A 26,575-nucleotide genomic window follows, 5' to 3' on the forward strand; every position below is an offset into this window, starting at 1 on the left:
ACGCATCTGGTGACAGGCGATGGTGACAAGTGACATGATGCATCTGGTGACAGGCGATGGTGACAAGTGTCATGATGCATCTGGTGACAGGCGACGGTGGCAAGAGACATGATGCATCTGGTGACAGGCGACGGTGACAAGTGACGTGATGCATCTGGTGACAGGCGACAGTGACAAGTGACATGATGCATCTGGTGACAGGCGACGGTGACAAGTGACATGATGCATCTGGTGACAGGCGGCGGTGACAAGTGACATGATGCATCTGGTGACAGGCGATGGTGACAAGTGTCATGATGCATCTGGTGACAGACGACAGTGGCAAGTGACATGATGCATCTGGTGACAGGCGACGGTGGGAAGAGACATGATGCATCTGGTGACAGGCGACGGTGGCAAGTGACATGATGCATCTGGTGACAGGCGACGGTGGCAAGTGACATGATGCATCTGGTGACAGGCGACAGTGACAAGTGACGTGATGCATCTGGTGACAGGCGACGGTGGCAAGAGACATGATGCATCTGGTGACAGGCGACGGTGACAAGTGACGTGATGCATCTGGTGACAGGCGACAGTGACAAGTGACATGATGCATCTGGTGACAGGCGACGGTGACAAGTGTCATGATGCATCTGGTGACAGGCGACAGTGGCAAGTGACATGATGCATCTGGTGACAGGCGACAGTGGCAAGTGACATGATGCATCTGGTGACAGGCGACGGTGGGAAGAGACATGATGCATCTGGTGACAGGCGACAGTGGCAAGTGACATGATGCATCTGGTGACAGGCGACGGTGGGAAGAGACATGATGCATCTGGTGACAGGCGACGGTGGCAAGTGACATGATGCATCTGGTGACAGGCGACAGTGACAAGTGACATGATGCATCTGGTGACAGGCGACGGTGGCAAGTGACATGATGCATCTGGTGACAGGCGACAGTGACAAGTGACATGATGCATCTGGTGACAGGCGACGGTGGCAAGTGACATGATGCATCTGGTGACAGGCGACGGTGGCAAGTGACATGATGCATCTGGTGACAGGCGACAGTGACAAGTGACATGATGCATCTGGTGACAGGCGACGGTGGGAAGAGACATGATGCATCTGGTGACAGGCGACGGCGTAAACCTCCCCCCCCGATCGTTTTTATCTCCAGACTCACCTTATCTGCATAGGCAGTATTTTTGGTAAAGGTGAACCAATACTTTTAAATTGGTCGACAAATTGGTATACAAATAAAATATATATGTCCGCTTAGATGGATTTTTTTAGTGTTTTATTTTACGTTGGATTGTACATATAGACAGGTTATATTTTTAGATCCCTCATAAACATGCAAATTATTAGCATGTGCTGTCAGTCTCACTCCTGAGTCCTGAAGCTGAAAACCCTTGCAGACCAGCAGTGTGGCAGTGAAAGGGTGCACCACCACCTCAGGCTGGGCTTCCCCTATTGAAGTCTATGGGCAGGGCTCACACAAGATGGCGGCGTCTACTGAAGACACCGGAGTTTGAGGAAGATCGCCCTCTAGCAGATGAGTCTGTGTTGCAGCCTGAGCCAGCCTGTTTGTGAAGGTGAGTGTGTGAGATGGACAGAGGCAGGCATCTATGGCGCTGGGGGGGCACAGGTAGTAAAGATTGGGGGGGTCACATAATACAGGCAGAAGACACTTTTCTGTATGTTTTGTACAGAATATAGGGGAATGCCTGTGTTCTCTATACAGGGGCTCTGTGTCTCCATGACAGGCCCACAGGGGGGATTATTTGTTGAAATGAGGATTGTTATTGACCTGGGAAGTCATAGGAAAATGTCACAGCCCCCAAAATATCTTTCAGTTTTGTGTGGAGCAATGAATGCATTGAGCGGTTGTGACCCCCCTAGGGGAGATTTCCCCTCACTTCCTGCCCCTCTGACACCTCTATGAGAAATGGGAAGGGACACAGACAGAGGCTTCAACCTTTCATTATCCCTCACACCATGTATCTGCTTTTTGTGTCTCCCTCTGTGGAGTTCTATATACTGACTATTATGTGTGGTCACTTTACAGCATTTAAGGGACACCATCTGTCCTCTTTTATTCCTCAAAAGATGACAATAACTGCCCCTCCTCTACCCTTCAGTTATAAGCCTAAAGAGGAGCCCAGATCTCATATAAGCTGCGACATGTTCAAAAGTTGTTTTCAGTCTTTTGCTTTTATCATCCTTGTAAAGGCACTTCCTGTTATAGGTGACAACGCTCTTTAGATCTTTCCTAATTGTGCTCCTAAGTTGTCACGTGGTCAATGCTCCCTCAGTGGGGAATACATACGTTGCACAGACCGTTATCACTCGGTAAACCAATCCAGAGCCATTATGTACAGCTGGCGGCTTGTCACCCACATTACGCGTCTCAGTGTTGTCGCCCACAGCACGGCTCTGAGCGTTGTCAAACCACGGCGCGTCTCTGAGCGCTGTCGCCCACGGCGCGTCTCTGAGCGCTGTCGCCCACGGCGCGTCTCTGAGCGCTGTCGCCCACGGCGCGTCTCTGAGCGCTGTCGCCCACGGCGCGTCTCTGAGCGCTGTCGCCCACGGCGCGTCTCAGAGTTGTGACCTACGGCACGCATCTGAACGCTGTCACCCACGTCAGGGCTCCGAGCGCTGTCGCCCACGTCAGGGCTCCGAGCGCTGTCGCCCACGTCAGGGCTCCGAGCGCTGTCGCCCACGTCAGGGCTCCGAGCGCTGTCGCCCACGTCAGGGCTCCGAGCGCTGTCGCCCACGTCAGGGCTCCGAGCGCTGTCGCCCACGTCATGCGTCTGAGCGCTGTCGCCCACGTCAGGGCTCCGAGCGCTGTCACCCACGGCGCACGCCTGAGCGCTGTCACCCACGTCAGGGCTCCTAGCACCGTCACCCACGTCATGCGTCTAAACGCCGTCACCCACGGCGCGCGTCAGAACGCCGTCACCCACGTCAGGGCTCCGAGCGCCGTCACCCACGTCACTCACCTGAGTGCCGTCACTCGCCTGAGCGTTGTCACCCACATCACTCGCCTGAGCGTTGTCACCCACGTCAGGGCTCCGAGCGCTGTCACCCACGTCACGCGTCTGAGCGCTGTCACCCACGTCAGGTCTCTGAGCAGATTACCATTGCTTCCCCATCTGAAAGTGCTAGGAGCTCAGCTGTTCTTCTCACCCTCTGGCATACATGTGCAATGAGTCAATGAACTAGAATGTAATTCAGGAAGGTCAGAAATCGCCTCCATGAGGAAAAGAGGATCGACATGACACACGGGTATTTTCAGAGGTCAGCAATGGCAACGTTTATTTCTCTGTCCTGAAAGAATCTCTTTATGAACTCTGAGCCTTTTGCTTCTAATAAACCTTTTGAGTCCCAGAACATTTTTTTTTTTCTTTTATTTCTGGCCTAAAGGGGAAAAAAAGGAGCCACAGCTGAGAGGAACTCTTGCTCTGTATGGAAGCAGAGGTCCCTCTTCAGAGGTTCCCCAACACCACCTGCCATGTCTGAGTTGAGGCTCTCCAACGGGTAAAGCTCATGCTCCCTGCTTCTGACTTTTCCAGTCACAGTCAGGATTTGGGCTACTTTCTAAAATTTGGGAATTAAAGATTTGATCATATCAAGGAAGGTGTGGGAGGAAATGAGTTTCCACATAACCAGAGGGAATGGTGATTTCATGTCTATGTTTATGTTTTACACACAGCGGAGCTCTCACTTTCTTTCCAGACTGGGACTCTGAAGGTGGAACCAACTTGTGTCCTCACCCAGCGCCATCCATGAGGGACCGGACATGGGGGTGACGACGGATGAAATTCTAAATCTCACCCTGGAAATCCTCTACCTGCTGACCGGAGAGGTTAGTAAAAGCCAACATCCTCATAAGCTGTCTCTTGTATGAGCTGTCCTCCCGTCCAACCTGTCAGCAAGGACAGCAGTCCATAAGCTTTACCCAGAGGTAGGTCCTGCTGCAGCTTTCTGCTCCCGCTCCAACACCTGGGGGAACTGCCACCTCTGTCACCAATCCCCGATGAGTGGGGACGAAACATGTCGGGGTGGGGGGCATGGCTGGAGCAACGCTTGCGGAGGCCACATTCATCTACATATTAATAGTATGCGGTGCATACTAGCTCATTATGCCTTTTACTTTGCAGGTCAGGAAGAAAAAAAAAAACTTCAGCGGGTATACAACCGCTTTAAGTGGTTAAGAGGCACGTTGAGCAATTCTAGGAGGTTGGAGGCTGTATGGGAACTGGGAGGCACTGTAGTAGGTTTAGGGATCTGCAGCTGGCTGGAGGCCCAAGAGGAGGAAGGCCACAGTCAGGTGGTTGTGAACCACGGCGGCTCTTATCTATACTTCGCTGTTTGAATTGATAAGTATAAGACATTTCATACTACTGAGTACATTGAAACGTTTGTGTGGACATTAGTGTCACCATGTTCCAAAATAAAGAAAAAAAAATCTCCATATATGTATTTCACATGTATGGTTTAGCAGTTTGCCCAGAGTCCAGCTTTAAAGTCATTTTATTTGTACATAATTTGATTCAGCCGAACCACTTATCTCCGCTGTCTCTGTAGGATTACGTTGTGGTGAAGAAGACCGATGATGAGGACTCCAGAGGCGAACCCCTGCAGTCTCCAACCCCCGATCCTCTGCCTTTCTCTCTGTCGCACAATAAAAATGACAAGAAGATTTTACAAATCACCAACAAGATCATCGAGCTGCTGTCTGGAGAGGTGAGTGGAATCGGGGATTGTGGGGCACTATTCAGTAACCGTGTCGGTTGAGGGGTTTGGAATGATGATCGTAAAACACACCAGAGACGGGAGCATCTCCCCCTCCCCAAAAAAAACATATATCCCCAATAGAAAAGATGTAGAAACTGAAACAACGTTATTATAAGTCACAAAACGCCATACAGTTGTTCAACATCCCACAAATATAACCCAAAGAATTTAAAAAACGTGAAGCCCCTAAACCGAGGGTGTCAAACTCAATATCATTATGGGCTACATCTGCATTATGGTCATCATCAAAGGGCCGGTTGTATCTGTAAGACTTGTTTATGTGGGGCTTTTTTGCTCAGGGAATAGGTGCAGGAACTCAACCACACCCCCCCTCCTCCAATGACCCACATCAACTGGTGGGTGTGGCCAAATTGCACAGTGGAAAGATCTTAAAGGGGCAATAAATATCAGGAGTGCAGAGTTCAGGAGTGTTCTGTGTACAGAGCGCAGGGTTTGGGTGTTCTCTGTGTACAGAGCGCAGGGTTTGGGTGTTCTCTGTGTACAGAGCGCAGGGTTTGGGTGTTCTCTGTGTACAGAGCGCAGGGTTCGGGTGTTCTCTGTGTACAGAGCGCAGGGTTCGGGTGTTCTCTGTGTACAGAGCGTAGGGTTCGGGGTTGTTCTCTGCATACAGAGCGCAGGGTTCGGGGGTGTTCTCTGTGTACAGAGCGCAGGGTTCGGGGTTGTTCTCTGTGTACAGAGCGCAGGGTTCGGGGGTGTTCTCTGTGTACAGAGCGCAGGGTTCGGGGGTCTTCTCTGTGTACAGAGCGCAGGGTTCGGGGGTCTTCTCTGTGTACAGAGCGCAGGGTTCGGGGATGTTCTCTGTGTACAGAGCGCAGGGTTCGGGGGTGTTCTCTGTGTACAGAGCGCGGGGTTCGGGGGTGTTCTCTGCGTACAGAGCGCGGGGTTCGGGGGTGTTCTCTGCGTACAGAGCGCGGGGTTCGGGGGTGTTCTCTGCGTACAGAGCGCGGGGTTCGGGGGTGTTCTCTGCGTACAGAGCGCGGGGTTCGGGGGTGTTCTCTGCGTACAGAGCGCGGGGTTCGGGGGTGTTCTCTGCGTACAGAGCGCGGGGTTCGGGGGTCTTCTCTGCGTACAGAGCGCGGGGTTCGGGGGTCTTCTCTGCGTACAGAGCGCGGGGTTCGGGGGTGTTCTCTGCGTACAGAGCGCGGGGTTCGGGGGTGTTCTCTGCGTACAGAGCGCGGGGTTCGGGGGTGTTCTCTGCGTACAGAGCGCGGGGTTCGGGGGTGTTCTCTGCGTACAGAGCGCGGGGTTCGGGGGTGTTCTCTGCGTACAGAGCGCGGGGTTCGGGGGTCTTCTCTGCGTACAGAGCGCGGGGTTCGGGGGTGTTCTCTGCGTACAGAGCGCGGGGTTCGGGGGTCTTCTCTGCGTACAGAGCGCGGGGTTCGGGGGTCTTCTCTGCGTACAGAGCGCGGGGTTCGGGGGTCTTCTCTGCGTACAGAGCGCGGGGTTCGGGGGTCTTCTCTGCGTACAGAGCGCGGGGTTCGGGGGTCTTCTCTGCGTACAGAGCGCGGGGTTCGGGGGTCTTCTCTGCGTACAGAGCGCGGGGTTCGGGGGTCTTCTCTGCGTACAGAGCGCGGGGTTCGGGGGTGTTCTCTGCGTACAGAGCGCGGGGTTCGGGGGTGTTCTCTGCGTACAGAGCGCGGGGTTCGGGGGTGTTCTCTGCGTACAGAGCGCGGGGTTCGGGGGTGTTCTCTGCGTACAGAGCGCGGGGTTCGGGGGTGTTCTCTGCGTACAGAGCGCGGGGTTCGGGGGTGTTCTCTGCGTACAGAGCGCGGGGTTCGGGGGTGTTCTCTGCGTACAGAGCGCGGGGTTCGGGGGTGTTCTCTGCGTACAGAGCGCGGGGTTCGGGGGTGTTCTCTGCGTACAGAGCGCGGGGTTCGGGGGTGTTCTCTGCGTACAGAGCGCGGGGTTCGGGGGTGTTCTCTGCGTACAGAGCGCGGGGTTCGGGGGTGTTCTCTGCGTACAGAGCGCGGGGTTCGGGGGTGTTCTCTGCGTACAGAGCGCGGGGTTCGGGGGTGTTCTCTGCGTACAGAGCGCGGGGTTCGGGGGTGTTCTCTGCGTACAGAGCGCGGGGTTCGGGGGTGTTCTCTGCGTACAGAGCGCGGGGTTCGGGGGTGTTCTCTGCGTACAGAGCGCGGGGTTCGGGGGTGTTCTCTGCGTACAGAGCGCGGGGTTCGGGGGTGTTCTCTGCGTACAGAGCGCGGGGTTCGGGGGTGTTCTCTGCGTACAGAGCGCGGGGTTCGGGGGTGTTCTCTGCGTACAGAGCGCGGGGTTCGGGGGTGTTCTCTGCGTACAGAGCGCGGGGTTCGGGGGTCATCTCTGCGTACAGAGCGCGGGGTTCGGGGGTCTTCTCTGCGTACAGAGCGCGGGGTTCGGGGGTCTTCTCTGCGTACAGAGCGCGGGGTTCGGGGGTCTTCTCTGCGTACAGAGCGCGGGGTTCGGGGGTCTTCTCTGCGTACAGAGCGCGGGGTTCGGGGGTCTTCTCTGCGTACAGAGCGCGGGGTTCGGGGGTCTTCTCTGCGTACAGAGCGCGGGGTTCGGGGGTCTTCTCTGCGTACAGAGCGCGGGGTTCGGGGGTCTTCTCTGTGTACAGAGCGCGGGGTTCGGGGGTCTTCTCTGTGTACAGAGCGCGGGGTTCGGGGGTCTTCTCTGTGTACAGAGCGCGGGGTTCGGGGGTCTTCTCTGTGTACAGAGCGCGGGGTTCGGGGGTCTTCTGTGTACAGAGCGCAGGGTTCGGGGGTCTTCTGTGTACAGAGCGCAGGGTTCGGGGGTCTTCTGTGTACAGAGCGCAGGGTTCGGGGGTCTTCTCTGTACAGAGCGCAGGGTTCGGGGGTGTTCTCTGTGTACAGAGCGCAGGGTTCGGGGGTGTTCTCTGTGTACAGAGCGCAGGGTTCGGGGGTGTTCTCTGTGTACAGAGCGCAGGGTTCGGGGGTGTTCTCTGTGTACAGAGCGCAGGGTTCGGGGGTGTTCTCTGTGTACAGAGCGCAGTGCATTCATTAATGCATTCTATGCATTAAGATAAAAAGCCTTCTGTGTGCAGAAGGCCCCCTATTACTTACCTGAGCTCATCTCTATCCAGCAATGTGCATGAGTGCCTCAGCCATCTGGGACTCTCTCTGCTGATTGGCTGAGACTCTGCAGCGGCGGCATTGGCTCCCGTTGCTGTCAATCAAAGTCAGTTAGCCAATGATGAGAGAGGGGGTGGGGCCAAACCACAGCTCCATGTCTGAATGGACACCTGAAGAGGGACCCGAGAAGAGGCGGATCCGGGCTGCACTGTACAAAATCACTGCACAGAGCAGGTAAGTATAACAGGTTTGGGGGTGTTCTCTGCGTACAGAGCGCGGGGTTCGGGGGTGTTCTCTGCGTACAGAGCGCGGGGTTCGGGGGTGTTCTCTGCGTACAGAGCGCGGGGTTCGGGGGTGTTCTCTGCGTACAGAGCGCGGGGTTCGGGGGTGTTCTCTGCGTACAGAGCGCGGGGTTCGGGGGTGTTCTCTGCGTACAGAGCGCGGGGTTCGGGGGTGTTCTCTGCGTACAGAGCGCGGGGTTCGGGGGTGTTCTCTGCGTACAGAGCGCGGGGTTCGGGGGTGTTCTCTGCGTACAGAGCGCGGGGTTCGGGGGTCTTCTCTGCGTACAGAGCGCGGGGTTCGGGGGTCTTCTCTGCGTACAGAGCGCGGGGTTCGGGGGTGATCTCTGCGTACAGAGCGCGGGGTTCGGGGGTCTTCTCTGCGTACAGAGCGCGGGGTTCGGGGGTCTTCTCTGTGTACAGAGCGCGGGGTTCGGGGGTCTTCTCTGTGTACAGAGCGCGGGGTTCGGGGGTCTTCTCTGTGTACAGAGCGCGGGGTTCGGGGGTCTTCTCTGTGTACAGAGCGCGGGGTTCGGGGGTCTTCTCTGTGTACAGAGCGCGGGGTTCGGGGGTCTTCTCTGTGTACAGAGCGCGGGGTTCGGGGGTCTTCTCTGTGTACAGAGCGCAGGGTTCGGGGGTCTTCTCTGTGTACAGAGCGCAGGGTTCGGGGGTCTTCTCTGTGTACAGAGCGCAGGGTTCGGGGGTCTTCTCTGTGTACAGAGCGCAGGGTTCGGGGGTCTTCTCTGTGTACAGAGCGCAGGGTTCGGGGGTCTTCTGTGTACAGAGCGCAGGGTTCGGGGGTCTTCTCTGTGTACAGAGCGCAGGGTTCGGGGGTCTTCTGTGTACAGAGCGCAGGGTTCGGGGGTCTTCTCTGTACAGAGCGCAGGGTTCGGGGGTGTTCTCTGTGTACAGAGCGCAGGGTTCGGGGGTGTTCTCTGTGTACAGAGCGCAGGGTTCGGGGGTGTTCTCTGTGTACAGAGCGCAGGGTTCGGGGGTGTTCTCTGTGTACAGAGCGCAGGGTTCGGGGGTCTTCTCTGTACAGAGCGCAGGGTTCGGGGGTGTTCTCTGTGTACAGAGCGCAGGGTTCGGGGGTGTTCTCTGTGTACAGAGCGCAGGGTTCGGGGGTGTTCTCTGTGTACAGAGCGCAGGGTTCGGGGGTGTTCTCTGTGTACAGAGCGCAGGGTTCGGGGGTGTTCTCTGTGTACAGAGCGCAGTGCATTCATTAATGCATTCTATGCATTAAGATAAAAAGCCTTCTGTGTGCAGAAGGCCCCCTATTACTTACCTGAGCTCATCTCTATCCAGCAATGTGCATGAGTGCCTCAGCCATCTGGGACTCTCTCTGCTGATTGGCTGAGACTCTGCAGCGGCGGCATTGGCTCCCGTTGCTGTCAATCAAAGTCAGTTAGCCAATGATGAGAGAGGGGGTGGGGCCAAACCACAGCTCCATGTCTGAATGGACACCTGAAGAGGGACCCGAGAAGAGGCGGATCCGGGCTGCACTGTACAAAATCACTGCACAGAGCAGGTAAGTATAACATGTTTGTTATTTTTATATAAAAAAAAAAAAAGAGTCCCTCGGCTGTCTGGGAGTCTCTCTCCTGATTGGCTGAGACACAGCAACGGCGCCATCGGCTCCCGCTGCTGTCAAAGTCAGTTAGCCAATCAGGACAGAGAGGGGGCGGGACAGAATGGATACATGGAGCTGCAACTCGGGTAGCTGCTGACTTTTACATTTTCTTTTTTTTTTTGGGCGGAGGGCGGAACGCCACTTTAACAAAGCATTTGCTTTTGCTCAGCTGGTCTATCAAGCCATGATCATTAGAAATCCCGTGGGGGCTTTAGGACTATAGCACTGGATATGTGTTATCTTGCACACAAGTTTTCTATATGTAAATTGCCTGAACAGCTCCACTTTATGGGGCCCCATTCCACCCGCAGACCCCAAAGAAGCCACGTCACGCCGCCGGATCCATGCAACCTGTACCCATGTCATTCCACGGTCTGTGTGTAAGTTGTGTAATTAGCGTAACGTGTTCTTTTCTGATAGGTGGAAGATGAAGACGGGACACTGCAACACAGGGAGGAGCAACCTGAATTAGATCTCATCAGTGCAGGTGATCGAGAAGTGGTCATTTTTTTTTTTTTTTTGCTATAACCTACAACCAGTAGTGTGACATTTTAAAGTGTATTTAAATCCAGTACTGTACTTAGATTCATAATTCATTATTAATGTTAACATATTAAAACAGAATTTAACTCCCAAAAGGGAGTTAGTTTCATTTTAACACTCCCCCCTCTCCCTCCCCAGAATTTTTTTAAATTTATTTATAGCCCTGTCCCGCCACCATTTCGGCCTAGGCCAGATTGGCGTATATCTGGTCCTGCCCGCCTCCTGAGATACTTGCATCGTGTTTTTTCAGGAGGCTGCAGGATCGGCACGCAGAACAGCTGGGGGAGGGCAGATCTGGGGGTCTGGCATGTCACCCTATCTTCCAAGTAGATGCCAAACACAAAATCTCCTGCGTTTGAAAGTGGGCCCAAGGAACACAGTTGGTTACATCCACATCCTGGCTTTTTTTTTTGGATAAGACTAGCCTTGCTGCCTTCGTTAATAATAACCCTTTCATGACTAAGCCTATTTTTGACATTTGGTGTTTACAAGTTAAAATCCATATTTTTTTGCTAGAAAATTACTTGGGACCCCCAAATAAAAAAAAATATATATATATATATATATATATATATATATATATATATATATATATATAATATATTATTTTTTTTTTTTTTTTTTTTTTTTTTTTTTAGCAGAGAATCTAGAGAATAAAATGGTGATTGTTGCAATATTTTATGTCACACGGTATTTGTGCAGCGGTGTTTTAAATGCAACTTTTTGGGAAAAGGGACACTTTCATGAATTAAAAAAAAAAAAACTAAACAGTAAAGTTAGCCCAATTTTCTCGAATCGCCTTTCAGGACAAGCCTAGAGAGAGTGTAGCTCCACCTTCTTCTCGGGAAACACATGCCAGCTAATAAAAACTACTCCTCTTCCACCATGGCTTCAGTTATTGTGTTTCCTCCATGGTGGAAGCATGTGCCTGGAACCAGGGAAGCTACACGCTCTCCGGGGTGGTGGAGCAGGTTTACCTGTGATTGTTGTTTATTTTGTGGCCAGCCAGCAGCCCCCCCAGGGGTGGGGGGTGATCTGGGGCTCCCGGTCCCGCCGCCTCAGGGGAGTGAGGTCCTTCAGAGGGCCAGCGTCTTGTGCCTGGATTCCATGGTTTAGCGCAGGAAGGGCTCTGTGGCTGGCGGGGGCCGCTGTAGGTCAGCGGCATGTCCCCGTTCGCGGATCCAGGTCCTGGCCGGCGAGTGCGTAGTTTCCGGCGACGCAGGGCGCTCTGTGGGGGCGTGGGGCGCTGTGGTTCCAAGCGCCTGGAACGCAGGGACCAGGGGGCGGGTCAGGTGACTGGCACTTCCGGTTCCAGCCAGCCCTGATGATGCGGCGGCCGGGAAATGCAAAAGAATGGTGGAATTCATTCAAAGAAAGCTGTTCTACTCGGCGGAATGGACGAGGGCAAGACAGCGGAAGCAGGCGCCCCTAGCACCGGTCCAGCCCAGGTAGGTGGGGTGCAGTGGTGCCTTTCTACTCTACCTTATGGGCTTCTGTATTTTTTGTTGTTTTTTTATCTTCTGTTTTTGTTGGTACCTCCCTGTCGGGGGCCTGTCGCTGCAGGGTCAGAGGTGACTTCGCTCGGACCCTGCAGCATGGTTCAGGGGTCTCGCATGTGCCTGTGGTGGTTGGTCTCTGCACTGGCTTGGTGGTGGTTTGTTAGCAGTTAGACACTAGGCGAGTGTAAACTTTATGTTGTTTCAGGAAAAATCACTAGGAAAGACTAAACCAAGCCAGAGAAAATGTCCTCCTTGCAAGAACTCCCATAGAGATTCGTGGCAGAAGGCGATGTGCAGAGTTTGTATTAAGGAGCTGGAGGAGGAGGAGATGTCCCAGCAGTACAAGGATCTGTTTTCCTCAGTTAAAGAACTGACAAACTCGTTAAGTCCTGTCAGGTACATCCTGATACAAAGCCCATCAGTGCAGGTTGAACCCCAGAACCTACCACCTAGTCCTAAGGCGTCTTCATATAAACCAGTAGAGACCGAGGACTCAGGCGATGAAGGGGGGATTACTTTTGTCTCCCTCAGGGATTCAGAGGAGGAAGAGGAAGAGGATAGCAGGATCTCTCGGTAAAAGCTATCACTGGAGGAGGTAGATGATATATTGAGAGCAATCTACACTACTCTGGAAATTCAGGAGGAAAAGGTACAGTTGTCAATTCATGACTAGATGTACCAGGGTATGGACGAAACAAAATGCAGAGTTTTTCTAGTCCATAGGGTCCTTTCGGATTCAGTCAAAAAAGAGGATCCAGAAAGAGCCCCTTTTTTCTCCAAGTCCCTCAGGAGGAGATTCCCCTTTGAGGACAAGGACTCGAAGGTATGGAACAAGAAGCCTCGAGTTGATGGGGTATTCTCTCAGGTCTCTAGGTGCATGGATTTGGACTTTGAGGACATGGGAATCTTAACCACTTCCCACCCGGCCAATGCACATATACGGCCGGGTGGGAGCCGCCTACTCCTGATAGGACGTTCAGGAACGTCATTCAGGAGTAGCGGGATCGCGCGCGCCCGCGCAGCGGCGCGATCCCGATGCGCCCGTGTCACCCGGACACGGCGCATCTCAGATCGGCAGGAGGGCTCTGTGATTGGCCCTCCTGATCACATGACGGCCGTGTCCAATCACGGCCGTCATGTGATGTAAACAAACAGCCGGTTGCTAGGCAATCGGCTCCTCCTCTCCTCACACAGAAGTCATCGCTGTGGAGAGGAGAGCAGATCGCTGCAGCCGGCTGCTGATCAGTGAGTATGAGCTGCTTTTTACAGCTTTTTACTCACTGATCACCAGTCTAGTGTACACAGTAAACACACCACACAGTAAACACATCACACAGTATAAACACAATGTCCCCACACATGTCCCCAAAACATACATGTCCCCAAATAATAAAAACACATGTCCCTAATAATAAAAACATGTCCCCCACATATGTCCCACTAAAATCACATGTCCCAATGATTATCTGCACACATATGTACGTGATCACCTGCACACATATGTACATGATCATTTGCGTACATATGTCCGTGATCACACAAACCAATTATTATACACTTAACGGATTTTTTTTTACCAAAAACATGTAGCAGAATACATTTTGGCTTAAATTTATGACAAAATTTGATTTTATTGGATTTTTATTGAAGTAGAAAAAAGAAAATATTGTTTTTTTTTTCCAAATTTCCGCTTTTTTGCGCTTATATCGCAAAAAATAAAAAACGGAGTCGTGAATAAATACCACCAAAATAAAGCTCTATTTGTGCGAACAAAATGATAAAAATTTCATTTGGGTACAGTGTAGCATGACCGCGCAATTGTCACTGAAAGCGCTAGAGCGATGAAAGCTGAAAATTGGGCTGGGAAGGAAGGGGGCGAAAGTGCCCTGTATTGAAGTGGTTAAGGACCAGGCCTCTTTTTCAGATTTGGTGTTTTCATGTTTTGCTAGAAAATTACTTAGAACTCCCAAACATTTTATATTGTTTTTTTTCTAACACCCTAGAGAATAAAATGGCGGTCATTGAAATACTTTTTTTTACACCGTATTTGCGCAGCGGTCTTACAAGCGCACTTTTTTTTGAAAAAATGCACTTTTTTGAATAAAAAAATAAGACAACAGTAAAATTAGCCCAATTTTTTTTTTTATACTGTGAAAGATAATGGTATGCCAAGTAAATTGATACCCAACATGTCACGCTTCAAAATTGCGCCCGCTCGTGGAATGGCGTCAAACTTTTAGCCTCAAAAATCTCCATAAGCGACATTTAAAAAATTCTACAGGTTGCATTTTTTGCGTTACAGAGGAGGTCTAGGGCTAGAATTATTGCTCTCGCTCTACCGATCGCGGCGATACCTCACATGTGTGGTTTGACCACCGTTTTCATATGCGGGCGCTACTCACGTATGCGCTCGCTTCTGTGCGCAAGCTCGTCGTGACGGGGTGTTTTTTAAAAAAAATTTTTTTTTTCTTCTTATTTATTTTAATTGATTTTATTTATTTTTACACTGTTTTTAAAAAAAAAATAAAATGGATCACTTTTATTCCTATTACAAGGAATGTAAACATCCCTTGTAATAGAAAAAAGCATGACAGGACCTCTTAAATATGAGATCTGGGGTCAAAAAGTCCTCAGATCTCATATTTGGGCTAAAATGCAAAAAAAAAAAAAAAAAGAAAATCTGACATTTAAAAAAAAATATACCTTTAAGAGGTATGGGCGGAAGTGACGTTTTGACGTCGCTTCCGCCCTGCTATGGTATAGAGACGAGTGGGGGCCATCTTAGCCTCACTTGTCTCTATGCCCAGCAGATGGAAGGACCCGATCGCCTCCGCCGCTACCGACGGCTCCGGTAAGCGGCGGAAGGTGCGGGAGGGCGGCGGGAGGGGGGGGAGCACCTCTCCCGCCGCCGATAGCGGTGATCTCGCGGCGAATCCGCCGCGGAGACCACCGTTATCGTACAGAGGACCGCCGCCTGAAGAGATGGACACCTCGGTTGTGGCAGCAGCTGCTGCCGTTACCGAGATATCCCTCTTCAAAAAAAATCACGTACATCCCCGGTGGGCGGTCCCCAAGTGGTTAAAGGATCCGATGGACAAAAAAGCCAACTCCATCCTCAAAAAAGCCTGGGATGCAACATCAGTTAGTCTAAAGGCGGCTTTGGCCACCACAGTGGTGGCCAGGAACCTGGAGTGCTGAGTGGAGAAACTTAAAAAGCCATGTTGAAGCGCGTACGTCTCGCAAAGATCTTTTAGAATCTTTTCCCCTAATCTTGAATGCGGTCAAGTATATGGCTGATGCTTCAGCTGAGTCAGTTAAGTTAGCTGCAAGATGATCGGCTCTGGTAAATTCAGCTAGGAGGGAAATCTGGCTGAAAACCTGGTCAGGGGACACAGCGTCTAGGGTTAAGCTATGTAGCTTGCCTTTTTCAGGAGATCTTCTCTTTGGGCCTGACCTGGAGTCGGTTCTTGACAGGACAGCCGACAAGAAAAGGGCGTTTCCGGCTAAGAAAAAGCAAACCATCAAGAAAAATTTTCGTGCTCTTCAGCAGTCCCATAAGAGTAAAGACCAGGACCCTAAGGGCCAGTGGGGCTCCCAGAGGGGTAGAGGAAGGGGCGGAGTTCTCTTTAGATCTCCCCCAGAACAGGCCTCTAAAAGTAAGTGACAATCTCTCCCCAGTGGGGGGTGGGGGAGATTGTCAGCTTTTCACGTGCAGTGGGACTCGATATCCCTAAGTCTGTTCGTGAAAAGTGTTATTGCTCAGAGTTGCAGGCTGGAGTTTTCAGAGCCGCCCCCGAGCACGTAACAGCCCTACCAAGGGACCGGGAGAAAGCTTCTGCGATGATGGGCCTATTACAGGAACTGATACAACAAGAAGTCATGATCCAGGTTCCAGAAAGTCAGGAGGGCAGGGGCTTCTACTCCCATATATTTCTAGTGAGTCAGCGAAGTACCGTTTTGATTTTGAACCTAAAAATTCTGAACAGGTCAATACGGTACAAACATTTCAGGATGGATACGATTTTTTACAAAGTTGCTAACCGTGGGCTGTTTCATGGAATCCCTGGATTTAAGGGACGCTTATCTCCACGTACCCATACACCAGGCGTCCCGGCAGTTTTTACGCCTGGCAGTGGATCTATTGAGTTCAGTATGGCACCTCCAATTCAAGGCTCTGCCGTTCGCACTCTCGTCCTCCCCCAGAATCTTTACAAAGATTATGGCGGAAGCCTTGGAACCCCTGAAGTTGAAGGGGATTTCAGTCGTCCCTTATCTGGACGACCTTTTATTTTTTGTGGACTCCAAGGAGCAAGTCTTAGTGAATCTCCAAGCGTCCCAGTCTCGCCTCCAAAAGTCTGGGGTGGCTTCTGAACTTGGAGAAGTCAAATCGGGTACCCTCACAGGAGATGAGGTTTTTGGGTTATTCCATAAACTCAGTACTCCAGAAAGTTTTTCTGCCACTGGAAAAGAGGGAAAAGATACAGTCAACAGTGAAACAAATCCAGAGCAACCAGCCAGTTTCGGTCAGGTCAGCCATGGCAGTGCTGGGTCTGCTTACAGCAGCAATCCCTGCCATCCAATGGGCCAGGTTACACTCCAGAACCCTTCAGATGAACATTCTACACAATTGGTCCTATCAAGATCCCCTAGAGAAGCAGATAAAGATCTCGGTAAAGACAAAAAGGGCTCTCTGGTGGTGGAGAGATCAAGTAAACCTAACAAAGGGCCTTTTTTTGGGCTTTTCCCCTGGACAAGCGTCTAACGACGGACGCTAGCGCCTGGGTTTGAGGGGCTCACCTGGACGGTCAGACTTCTCAGGGGGTCTGGTCCAAGAGGGAGGCCCAAAGGTCTTCCAACTGGAGAGAGCTGAAGGCAATTTTTCTGGGTCTGTTGGCCTTTCAGTAGGTTTGAGGGGTCATCACGTTCAGGTGTTGTCAGACAACACAACTGCAGTAACCTATATAATGAAGCAGGGGGGAACCAGGAGCAAAGGTCTGATGGAGTTGGCCAACCTCTTGCTGGCCTGGGCAGAGTAAAACATGGCTTTGTTATCTGCAGTTCACCTGAAAGGTTCTCAGAATCTGTTGGCAGATCTTCTAAGCAGGAGGAAGGTGATAGAAGCAGAGTGGAGTCTGAATCAGGAAGTCTTTCTGATGATTTCCAAGTCTTGGGGTCTTCCGCAAATAGACCTATTTTGCCAGTCAACAAAATTCAAAAGTAAGACAATTCTTTTCCCTTCACCGAGGGGACAAAGCGTTAGGCTTGGATGCTTTTGCCCACCCTTGGCATTACCAACTGTGTTACGCTCCCCCCCCCCCCCTTCTCTCTTATTCCGCTGGTTTTAAGAAAATTCAGAGAGGAAAAGACAGATCTGATTCTAATCGCTCCATTTTGGCCAAAAAGACCTTGGTTCGTGGTGCTTCTAAATCTAGCCACGGAACTCCCATGGAAGTTACCGTCCAGGAAGGATCTGCTATCCCAGGGGGCAGTGAACCATCTGGAAGTGGAGTTTCTGCAGTTAACCGCCTGGTTTCTGAGGAGTACCTATTGAAAGCAAAGGGACTTTCGGACAAGGAAAGAAGTCACACAGGCAATTTATATGAAGGTCTGGAAAAAATGTAGTTCCTGGTGTGCGTCCAGAGACCTCCAAGTCAAGAGCGTGGTGTCCGCTCTGGAGTTTCTCCATGAGGGAATGGAGACGGGTCTGACAGCCAGCACCCTGAAGACTCAAGTGGCGGCTTTCAGTTTTCTTTGAAAAGACATTATCAAAAGAAACTTCAATTTCTAGATTTTTTTAGGGCTCTCGCTCGAAGTAGGCCAGTAGCCCTTAGAGACTTTCCCAGTTGGTATTTGTCTACCATTTTGCAGGGTCTCTCGGGAGCTCCGTTTGAACCCTTACTGGAAGCTTCACTACAGAATGTGGTTCTCAAAACGATTTTTCTGGTGGCCATCACCTCAGCGAGGACAATTGGTGAGCTACAAGCTTTGGCAGTTACAGAACCTTTCTTAAGGGTATTTGCGGACAGAGTGGTACTTCAGAGAGACCCAGCGTTTCTGCCCAAAGTATCTTCAGCCTTTCATAGGTCACAGGAAATCGCGTTGCCCACCTTTTCTGCAACTCCAGCTAATGCAGGGGAAGAGGCTTTCCACACATTAGATATGAGAAGATGTTTGCTGCAATTTCTCAAGATGATCAAGGAGTTTAGAAGGTCAAACGCCCTTTTTGTGGTCTTCTCAGGCCCACGCAAGGGAGAGAAAGCTTCAAAAAGTACGCTGGGTAGGTGGCTTAAGCTTATGGCAGAAGCCTATAAAGCAAAAGGAGAAATACCTCCCTCAGGTATTGCTGCTCATTCTACCAGATCTATGACAGTTTCCTGGGCTGAAAGGGCCGGTGCGACGCCTGAACAGATTTGCAAGGCTGACACTTGATCCAGTTATTCAACGTTTCTCCAGCACTACCGTCTGGATTTACTGCCTGCTGCAGATCAAGCCTTCGGCAGGAAGGTACTGCAGGCAGTAGTCCCACCCTAGGGTAAGTTTTCTCCGTTATCCTCTCCGGGGTTGTCCTGAAAGGCGATCGAGAAAGACTTGGTGGGCAGCACAGCCACGATCGCAGCGAAGCGTGGGCACGTGACAGCAACCGTTCTGCGGCGCCGTCATATGATGTCCACTCAGGACAAGAGCCGCACCGTTCCTCCGTCATTTGATGGTGGGTGGGCAGCAAGTGGTTGCAAAGGAAGAAGGTTTTTTTAACTTTCATGCTCCCCCCCAGCCCCCCTAATACTCACCTAAGCACGATCTTCATCCAGCAATGAGCAGAGGCTCTCTCTGCTTTCTTATTCCTCATTAGCTTAGAGTAAATTACTCCCGCTACTGTCAATCACAGCCAGTGGGGAGGGAGCAGGGGGCGAGGGGGAGGCATGCCCTGTGTGTCTTATGGACACACAGAGCTGAGTTTGAGAATGAGCAAGTACGAGTGCCCCCCATAGCAAGCGGCTTGCTATGGGGGCACGCAGCAGTGGCGGGGGGAGTAGCTAGGATCTCTGGCGGGCTGACCCTAAAATAGATGGATCGGGGCTGCTCTGTGCAAAACCATTTCGCAGAGCAGGTAAGTATAACATGTTTGTTTAAAAATCATTTAGAACTTACTTTAAGCAGTGCTGGCTATTTCTTTAAGTTGGATTTATATAGTGCTACCATTGGCCATGTACTTTGCTATACTGGTTGTTGTTGCTGACAATGGTGGACAGAAAGTTGAATGTTTAGGACTTTGGCTGTGACTGTCACCAGTGCCCCAAAATATTAATGCTACCAACACTCTTAAAGAGGAAGTAAACCCTGATGAGTTTACTTCCTCTTTCATTCCCTGCAAAGGCAAAGCATAATGGACTACTATGCATCGCATAGTAGCCCATTATGTGTCACTTGTGTCACTTACCTGACACAGGAGCCAGCGAAGTCGCCGCTGTCCCCTGTAGTCCGCCGCATCCATCTTGTTGGTGGGGTCTCGCAGCTCCGCCGCTGTCATTCGGCGAAGCCACGATGACATCACTCCCGCGCATGCGCAAGGGAGCCGACACGCGCGGCAGCTCCATCGCTGAGAATGCCAGCATGCGCCGTAGACAGAGGTGCCCGTTTTCGGGCAAATATCTCCTAAACCATATAGGTTTAGGAGATATTGCTTGGACCTACAGGTAAGCCTTAATCTAGGCTTACCTGTAGGTCAAAGTGGTTTGTAAGGGTTTACAACCACTTTAACCACTTGCCGACCGCCGCACGACGATATACGTCGGCAGAATGGCACGGGCAGGCATATGGGCGTATATATAAGTCCCTGCCTGCCCGCGGGTGGGGGGCCCGATCGGGCCCCCCCCCCGGTGCCTGCGGCGGTCGGCATTCCGTCGAGAGCGATCCGGGATGAGGGGGCGGCCATTCATTCATGGCCACCCCCTCGCGATCGCTCTCGACGAATGGAAATCCCCGGTGACATCACTTCCTCTCCTGTAATGTAAACACAGGAGAGGAAGTGATGTATTCTCTCCTCCGTGTCGGTATTTTTCGTTCCGACACGGAGGAGAGCGGATCGGTGAGTTGCACCAACACTCTACACACACAGTAGAACATGCCAGGCACACTCACACCCCCCCTTTACCCCCCGATCACCCCCCCAATTACCCCTGCCCCCCAGTCACAGTGACACCGATGTCATTTTTTTTTTTTTTTTTTTTTTGCATTGGTGTCATTTGTGACTGTAATAACTGTTAGGGCAGTTAGAGTTAGCCCCCTTTAGTTCTAATGTACCCCCCTAACCCCCCCAATAAAGGTTTAACCCCGTGATCACCCCCCGTCGCCAGTGTCACTAAGGCTGGGTTCACATTGCAGCGGTTTATGAGAACGAATGTGATTCGCACCGCACTGCAGTGCAAATCACATCCGATCTCTGTGCGATTCGAGTTCAGCCATTCGCCGCACCCGCCGCAAATTCGCACGGGACCCTTTTTTTGGCCCGCAGCAGAATCGGATCGCATGGGTGTTCACACCATGCGATCCGAGTTTGCAGATCGCACTGCGATATGCGAACTGATCTGGGGGTGTCAGTAACATTTCACTGACACTCCCAGCAGTTCGCATAGGGCAGTGTGAACTGCCGCCGGGAGGCATGCGATGCGGGAACCCGCCGCGCATTCGTGGCGTTCCCGCATCGCTCCAGTGTGAACCCAGCCTAATAAGCGATCATTTTTCTGATCGCCGTATTAGTGTCACAGGTGACGCTAGTTAGGCAGGTAGGTATTTAGGTTCGCCGCAGCTTTTTATAGCGCCAGGGACCCCCATATACTACCGCATAAAGCCCCCTGATTGCCCCCTAGTTAACCCTTTCACCTGTGATCACCATATAACTGTTACAGGTGACGCTGGTTGGTTAGGTATTTTTTTATAGTTTCAGGGCACCCGCCATTTATTACCTAATAAAGGTTTAACCCCCTGATCACCCGGCGGGTGTCATTTGTGACTAATAACTGTTAGGGCAGTTAGGGTTAGCCCCCTTTAGTTCTAAGGTACCCCCCTAACCCCCCCAATAAAGGTTTAACCCCGTGATCACCCCCCGTCGCCAGTGTCACTAAGGCTGGGTTCACATTGCAGCGGTTTGAGAACGGATGTGATTCGCACCGCACTGCAGTGCAAATCACATCCGATCTCTGTGCGATTCGAGTTCAGCCATTCGCCGCACCCGCCGCACCCGCCGCAAATTCGCACGGGACCCTTTTTTTGGCCCGCAGCAGAATCGGATCGCATGGGTGTTCACACCATGCGATCCGAGTTTGCAGATCGCACTGCGATATGCGAACTGATCTGGGGGTGTCAGTAACATTTCACTGACACTCCCAGCAGTTCGCATAGGGCAGTGTGAACTGCCGCCGGGAGGCATGCGATGCGGGAACCCGCCGCGCATTCGTGGCGTTCCCGCATCGCTCCAGTGTGAACCCAGCCTAATAAGCGATCGTTTTTCTGATCGCTGTATTAGTGTCACAGGTGACGCTAGTTAGGCAGGTAGGTATTTAGGTTCGCCGCAGCTTTTTATAGCGCCAGGGACCCCCATATACTACCGCATAAAGCCCCCTGATTGCCCCCTAGTTAACCCTTTCACCAGTGATCACCATATAACTGTTACAGGTGACGCTGGTTGGTTAGTTATTTTTTTTATAGTTTCAGGGCACCCGCCATTTATTACCTAGTCTCACTAGTGTACCCCTAAATTTAGGGGTGTCTACTTTCCAAAATGGGGTCATTTGGGGGGGGTTTGTGCCATCTTGGCATTTTATGGCCTTCAAAACTGTAACGCCCTTAGAAAGCCTGAAGGCGGTGCTTGGTTTTCGGGGCCCCGTACGCGGCTAGGCTCCCAAAAAGTCCCACATATGTGGTATCCCCGTACTCAGGAGAAGCAGCAGAATTTATTTTGGGGTGTCATTTCACATATGCCCATGGCATGCGTGAGCAATATATCATTTAGTGACAACTTTGTGAAAAAAAAAAAAAAAAAAAAAAAGTTTGTAATTTTCCCGCAACTTGTGGCAAAATATAAAATATTCCATGGACTCAACATGCCTCTCAGCAAATAGCTTGGGGTGTCTACTTTCTAAAATGGGGTCATTTGTGGGGGTTTTGTGCCATCTTGGCATTTTATGGCCTTCAAAACTGTAATAGGTAGTGAGAAGTGAACTCAAAAATTTACGCCCTTAGAAAGCCTGAAGGCGGTGCTTGGTTTTCGGGGCCCCGTACGCGGCTAGGCTCCCAAAAAGTCCCACATATGTGGTATCCCCGTACTCAGGAGAAGCAGCAGAATTTATTTTGGGGTGTCATTTCACATACGCCCATAGCATGTGTGAGCAATATATCATTTAGTGACAACTTTGTGTAAAAAAAAAAAAAAAAATTTTTTTTTGTCATTATTCAATCGCTTGAGGCAAAAAAATAAAATATTCAATGGGCTCAACATGCCTCTTATCAATTTCCTTAGGGGGTCTACTTTCCAAAATGGGGTCATTTGGGGGGGTTTTGTACTGCCCTGCCATTTTAGCACCTCAAGAAATGAGATAGGCAGTCGTAAACTAAAAGCTGCGTAAATTCCAGAAAACGTACCTTAGTTTGTAGATGTGACAACTTTTGCGCAAACCAATAAATATACAATTATTGACTTTTTTTTTACCAAAGACATGTGGCTGAATACATTTTGGCCTAAATGTATGACTAAAATTGAGTTTATTGGATTTTTCTAATAACAAAAAGTAGAAAATATCATTTTTTTTCAAAATTTGCGGTCTTTTTACGTTTATATCGCAAAAAATAAAAATCGCAGAGGCAATCAAATACCATCAAAAGAAAGCTCTATTTGTGGGAAGAAAAGGACGCAAATTTTGTTTGGGTACAACATTGCATGACCGCGCAATTACCAGTTAAAGCAGCGCAGTGCCAAAGTGTAAAAAGACCTCTGGTCATTTACCAGCAAAATGGTCCGGTCTGAAAGTGGTTAAGGAGTCATAGCCATTTCTTCTAATTTTGCTGTAAAAACCTGACAGGGGTTCTAACCTTTCCCTACTCTACCCAAAACTAACAACTAAAAGGTTGCCTTTTTATAGAGTGACTGACAACGCAGTACCTCTACTATTCAATTCAATGCAACGTTGCCTTGAGAAGCCTTTAGTTATAAGTTTTTGTTGGTCTTTTAGTCATTGTCCTGCTTTGATAGATAACTATAAATGAGCAAATACAAAAATCCTTTTTCTTTTTAGTTTTGTCTGTGAGCTGTGATGAAAACGCCCCAAATCCATCTCCTGCGTCTCCTTCTGACTGTACCGCATCCTCCACCAAATTTGAATGCTATTCTGAAGACAGACCACCCAGTCCAAACTCCTCCCTTGTGAGTACAAGATCTGTGGCTGTCCAGGATGAACAGCGGTCTTCTGAAAGACAACCAACAGTGGCAGAGTCTGTGACGGAACGACTAAGGGCTCAGTACGCCTATATTCCTCCCAGCAAACGTCGGAAGGGCAATCCGGTCCCACTCAGGAAAGAGGCAAAAAGCCCTCTCCCTGCAACCACCTGGAAGACAGAACTTACCAAAGATCTGGATCTCATCATGAACCTGGAAGATGTGGCTCAGACTGCCTACCAGTGTTCCCAGTGCCAAGAGTGTTTAGACAACGCAGAGGATTTTATTACACACCAGGGGCTGCACAAGTCCGAGTCCTTGTTCCCGCCCTTCTACCATTCAACGTCTTTTGTGAGCATGGACTTTAGCGGCAAGCAGAAATCATTTGTTTGCTTAGATTGTGGGAAATGTTTTATGTATAGGTCCGCATTCACCAGGCATCAGCGAATTCATACAGGAGAGAGACCCTTCGTCTGTTCTGAGTGTGGGAAAAGCTTTTCCCAAAATACGCACTTGGTGAAACACCGCAAGAACCACAAAAATCTTGCTTGAGTTAAGGCTGTGTTATAAAAAAAAAAGGTGTGATTGAGGAGAGCCTCTTATGGTTGGCTCTACCACCAACTTCTGAACAGTGTTGGATTACGTCCCGCAAAAGTCCCACTATTCATAACTGTGATTGCTGCCCCAAGACCCTTTAAGCTCTTCCACCATCTCTACTCATCCAGACAGTAGAAGTCTGCTTATGTCACTACTCATCCAGATCCTCAAGCCCTGTCTACATCACTATTCATACATACCCTCAAGCTTCATCTACATCACTACATACCAAGACCCTCAAGCTCTGTCTACATCACTATTCATCCAGACCCTCAAGCTCTGCCTACATAACTACTCATTCAGTCCCCCAAGCTTCATCTACATCACTACTTACCAAGACCCTCAAGTTCTGCCTCCATTACTACTCATCCAGACCCAAGCTTTGCCACTATTGCTGCTCATCCAGACTTTTAAGCTCTGTATCCTTCACTACTCATCCACACCCTCAAGCTCTCTTTACATTACTACCCATTCAGACCCTCATACTCTGCCTACATCGCTACTCATCCAATCCCTCAAGCTTTGTCTTCATTGCAGCTCATCCAGACCCCAAAATCCTGCCTATGTCACTATTCATCTAGACCCTCATATTCTGTCTATATCGCTAATCATTCGGACCTTCAAACTCTACCTTCATCAAATACTCGTCTAGACCCTCAAGCTTTGTCTACATCACTACTCACCCAGACTCTGAAGCTCTGCCTCCATAACTACTCATCTAGACCCCCCAAGCTTTTCCTCCATTGCTACTTATCCAGGCCTTCGAGCTCTGCCTCCATTACTACTTATCCAGAGCCTCAAGCTCAGACAACATCACGGTTCACCCAGACCCCCAATCTCCAGCAACATCACTACTCACCCAGACCTTCAAACTCTGTCAATATCACTAATTGTCCAGACCCCCAAGCTTTGCCACCATCGCTGCTCATCCAGGCCCCCAAACTTTGCCTCTATCGCTACTCTTCCAGACTCATGTTCTGCCTCCATCACTACTCATCCAAACGCTCAGACTCTGCGTATGACAGTATTCATCCAGACCCCAAACTTTGTCTATATCACTATTCACCAGGCCCCCAAGCTTTGTCTACATCACTACACATCCAGACCCTTAGACTATGCTTCTGTCATTACATACCAAAACATTCAAGCTCTGCCTACATCGCTACTCATGCAGATCCTCAAGCTCTCTCTACATTGCTACTCATGCAGACCCTCAAGCTCTGCCTCCATAACTACTCTTCCAGACCCTCAAGTTCTGTCTCCATAACTACTCATCCAGACCCCCAAGATATGCCACCATAACTACTCATGCAGACCCTCAAGCTCTGCCTCCATAACTACTCATGCAGACCCTCAAGCTCTGCCTCCATAACTACTCATTGAGACCCTCAAGCTCTGCCTCCATAACTACTCATTGAGACCCTCATGCTCTGCCTTCATAACTACTCATTGAGACCCTCAAGCTCTGCCTCCATAAATACTCACCCAGACCCTCAAGCTCTGCCTCCATAACTACTCATTGAGACCCCCAAGTTCTGCCTCCATAACTACTCATTGAGACCCTCAAGCTCTGCCTCCATAACTACTCATTGAGACCCCCAAGATCTGCCACCATAACTACTCATCCAGATCCTCAAGCTCAGTCTACATCACTACTCACCCAGACCCTCAAACTCTGTATATATCACTATTCATCCAGACCCCCCAAGCTTTGCCTCTATTGCTGCTCATCCAGACTCTCAAGTTCTGCCTCCATCACTACTGATCCAAACCATCAATCTCCAGCAACATCACTACTACATATGCGGCATTTGAGAGGAAGATTGTTTTCCTTTCAAGCTCTGCTTATATAGTGAAGCAGGTACTTATGGTTCAATCTGAGTAGGCTGGAGAGATTGTCAGGAACAGGATTTGGGGGGGGGGGGGGAATCAAAACTCCATGTTGTTAGCTGAGACAAATTAGATTGTACGTAAAGCCAAAGCTTTTCTTTTCTTTTTTTCTTTTTTTTTACAGTGTAAGAAACAGGTGTCCCCAGTGGCAGATTTCCCTTCGCCTCCTGTTGTGGTGACAGCCCTAACGTTTGTGATTTCTATCAATTTCCTTATCGGAGACAGTGGACCCCAGAACAAATAGCGAGAGTAAATTTCCCCATCGCTTCATCCAAACACAATTTAAAAAAGTTTTGGCTGTACACACACTTCATTGGATCACAGCTGTTTTTTGTTTGTCTCCAACTAGTGGTCGGATATAGTATCGCAACAACTTTAAGCATGCCACAGGTCAAGTCTCATGCCCTGTTGGAAAAGATTAAAAAAAAAGTTTTGATCAGAAAATTATATAATATTTTTCAGACAAATATCTGCAAAAACTGTTGAAAATCTTTTAGGAAACACACAGCCGGATTTGTATTCAGTCTTGTTCACTGTCCAACTCTCTCCCGAAGCTTTGAGTACCGCTAAAGTCTCATTTACAGACACGATGAACCAAGTCAGACATATGCAGTTATCTGCTGTCATGTTTATGCCGCCTTCGGACTCACCACTTCCGTTCCTTTCTCCTGCAAATGTTGCCATTGACATTCATCTGGACGCTGCAACGTGGCATTGCTAGGCAAACAAATGTGGAGAATTGCATCCTGGTACCCACCAATGATGGCGGCCTCACAGTAACGTTTGTGGACGCAAGCAGAGTATAGAAGACTTCTATTGCACTTGGGGGGGGG

General features: G+C 50.3%; 1 protein-coding gene across 2 annotated transcripts; it reads left to right on the forward strand.

The window, feature by feature from the left end:
- Positions 1 to 1,184: 1,184 nt before the first annotated feature.
- Positions 1,185 to 26,575, forward strand: LOC143927259 (oocyte zinc finger protein XlCOF7.1-like). Of its 2 annotated transcripts, none has more exons than XM_077451260.1 (5): positions 1,185 to 1,586; positions 3,707 to 3,859; positions 4,582 to 4,740; positions 10,206 to 10,272; positions 23,116 to 26,575. In XM_077451260.1, the coding sequence occupies exons 2-5, from the start codon at positions 3,794 to 3,796 to the stop codon at positions 23,805 to 23,807; spliced, it is 984 nt and encodes a 327-aa protein (XP_077307386.1). In that variant the 5' UTR covers positions 1,185 to 1,586; positions 3,707 to 3,793; the 3' UTR covers positions 23,808 to 26,575. The 2 variants fall into 2 exon arrangements, with proteins under 2 accessions (XP_077307386.1, XP_077307387.1); XM_077451261.1 differs by having other exon boundaries at positions 3,730 to 3,859.

This window comes from Lithobates pipiens, unplaced genomic scaffold (assembly GCF_037356315.1).
Source record: "Lithobates pipiens isolate NorthernLeopardFrog02 unplaced genomic scaffold, aLitPip1_a1.2 Scaffold_23, whole genome shotgun sequence".
NCBI lineage: Eukaryota > Metazoa > Chordata > Amphibia > Anura > Ranidae > Lithobates > Lithobates pipiens.

Excerpts from the sequence above, each read along its gene's own strand:
- LOC143927259 (XM_077451260.1), top strand. The coding sequence starts at position 3,794 with ATGGGGGTGACGACGGATGAAATTCTAAATCTCACCCTGGAAATCCTC. Across the intron at positions 4,741-10,205 it reads TCGAGCTGCTGTCTGGAGAG|GTGGAAGATGAAGACGGGAC; the intron begins GTGAGTGGAATC and ends CTTTTCTGATAG. Across the intron at positions 10,273-23,115 it reads ATTAGATCTCATCAGTGCAG|TTTTGTCTGTGAGCTGTGAT; the intron begins GTGATCGAGAAG and ends TTTTCTTTTTAG.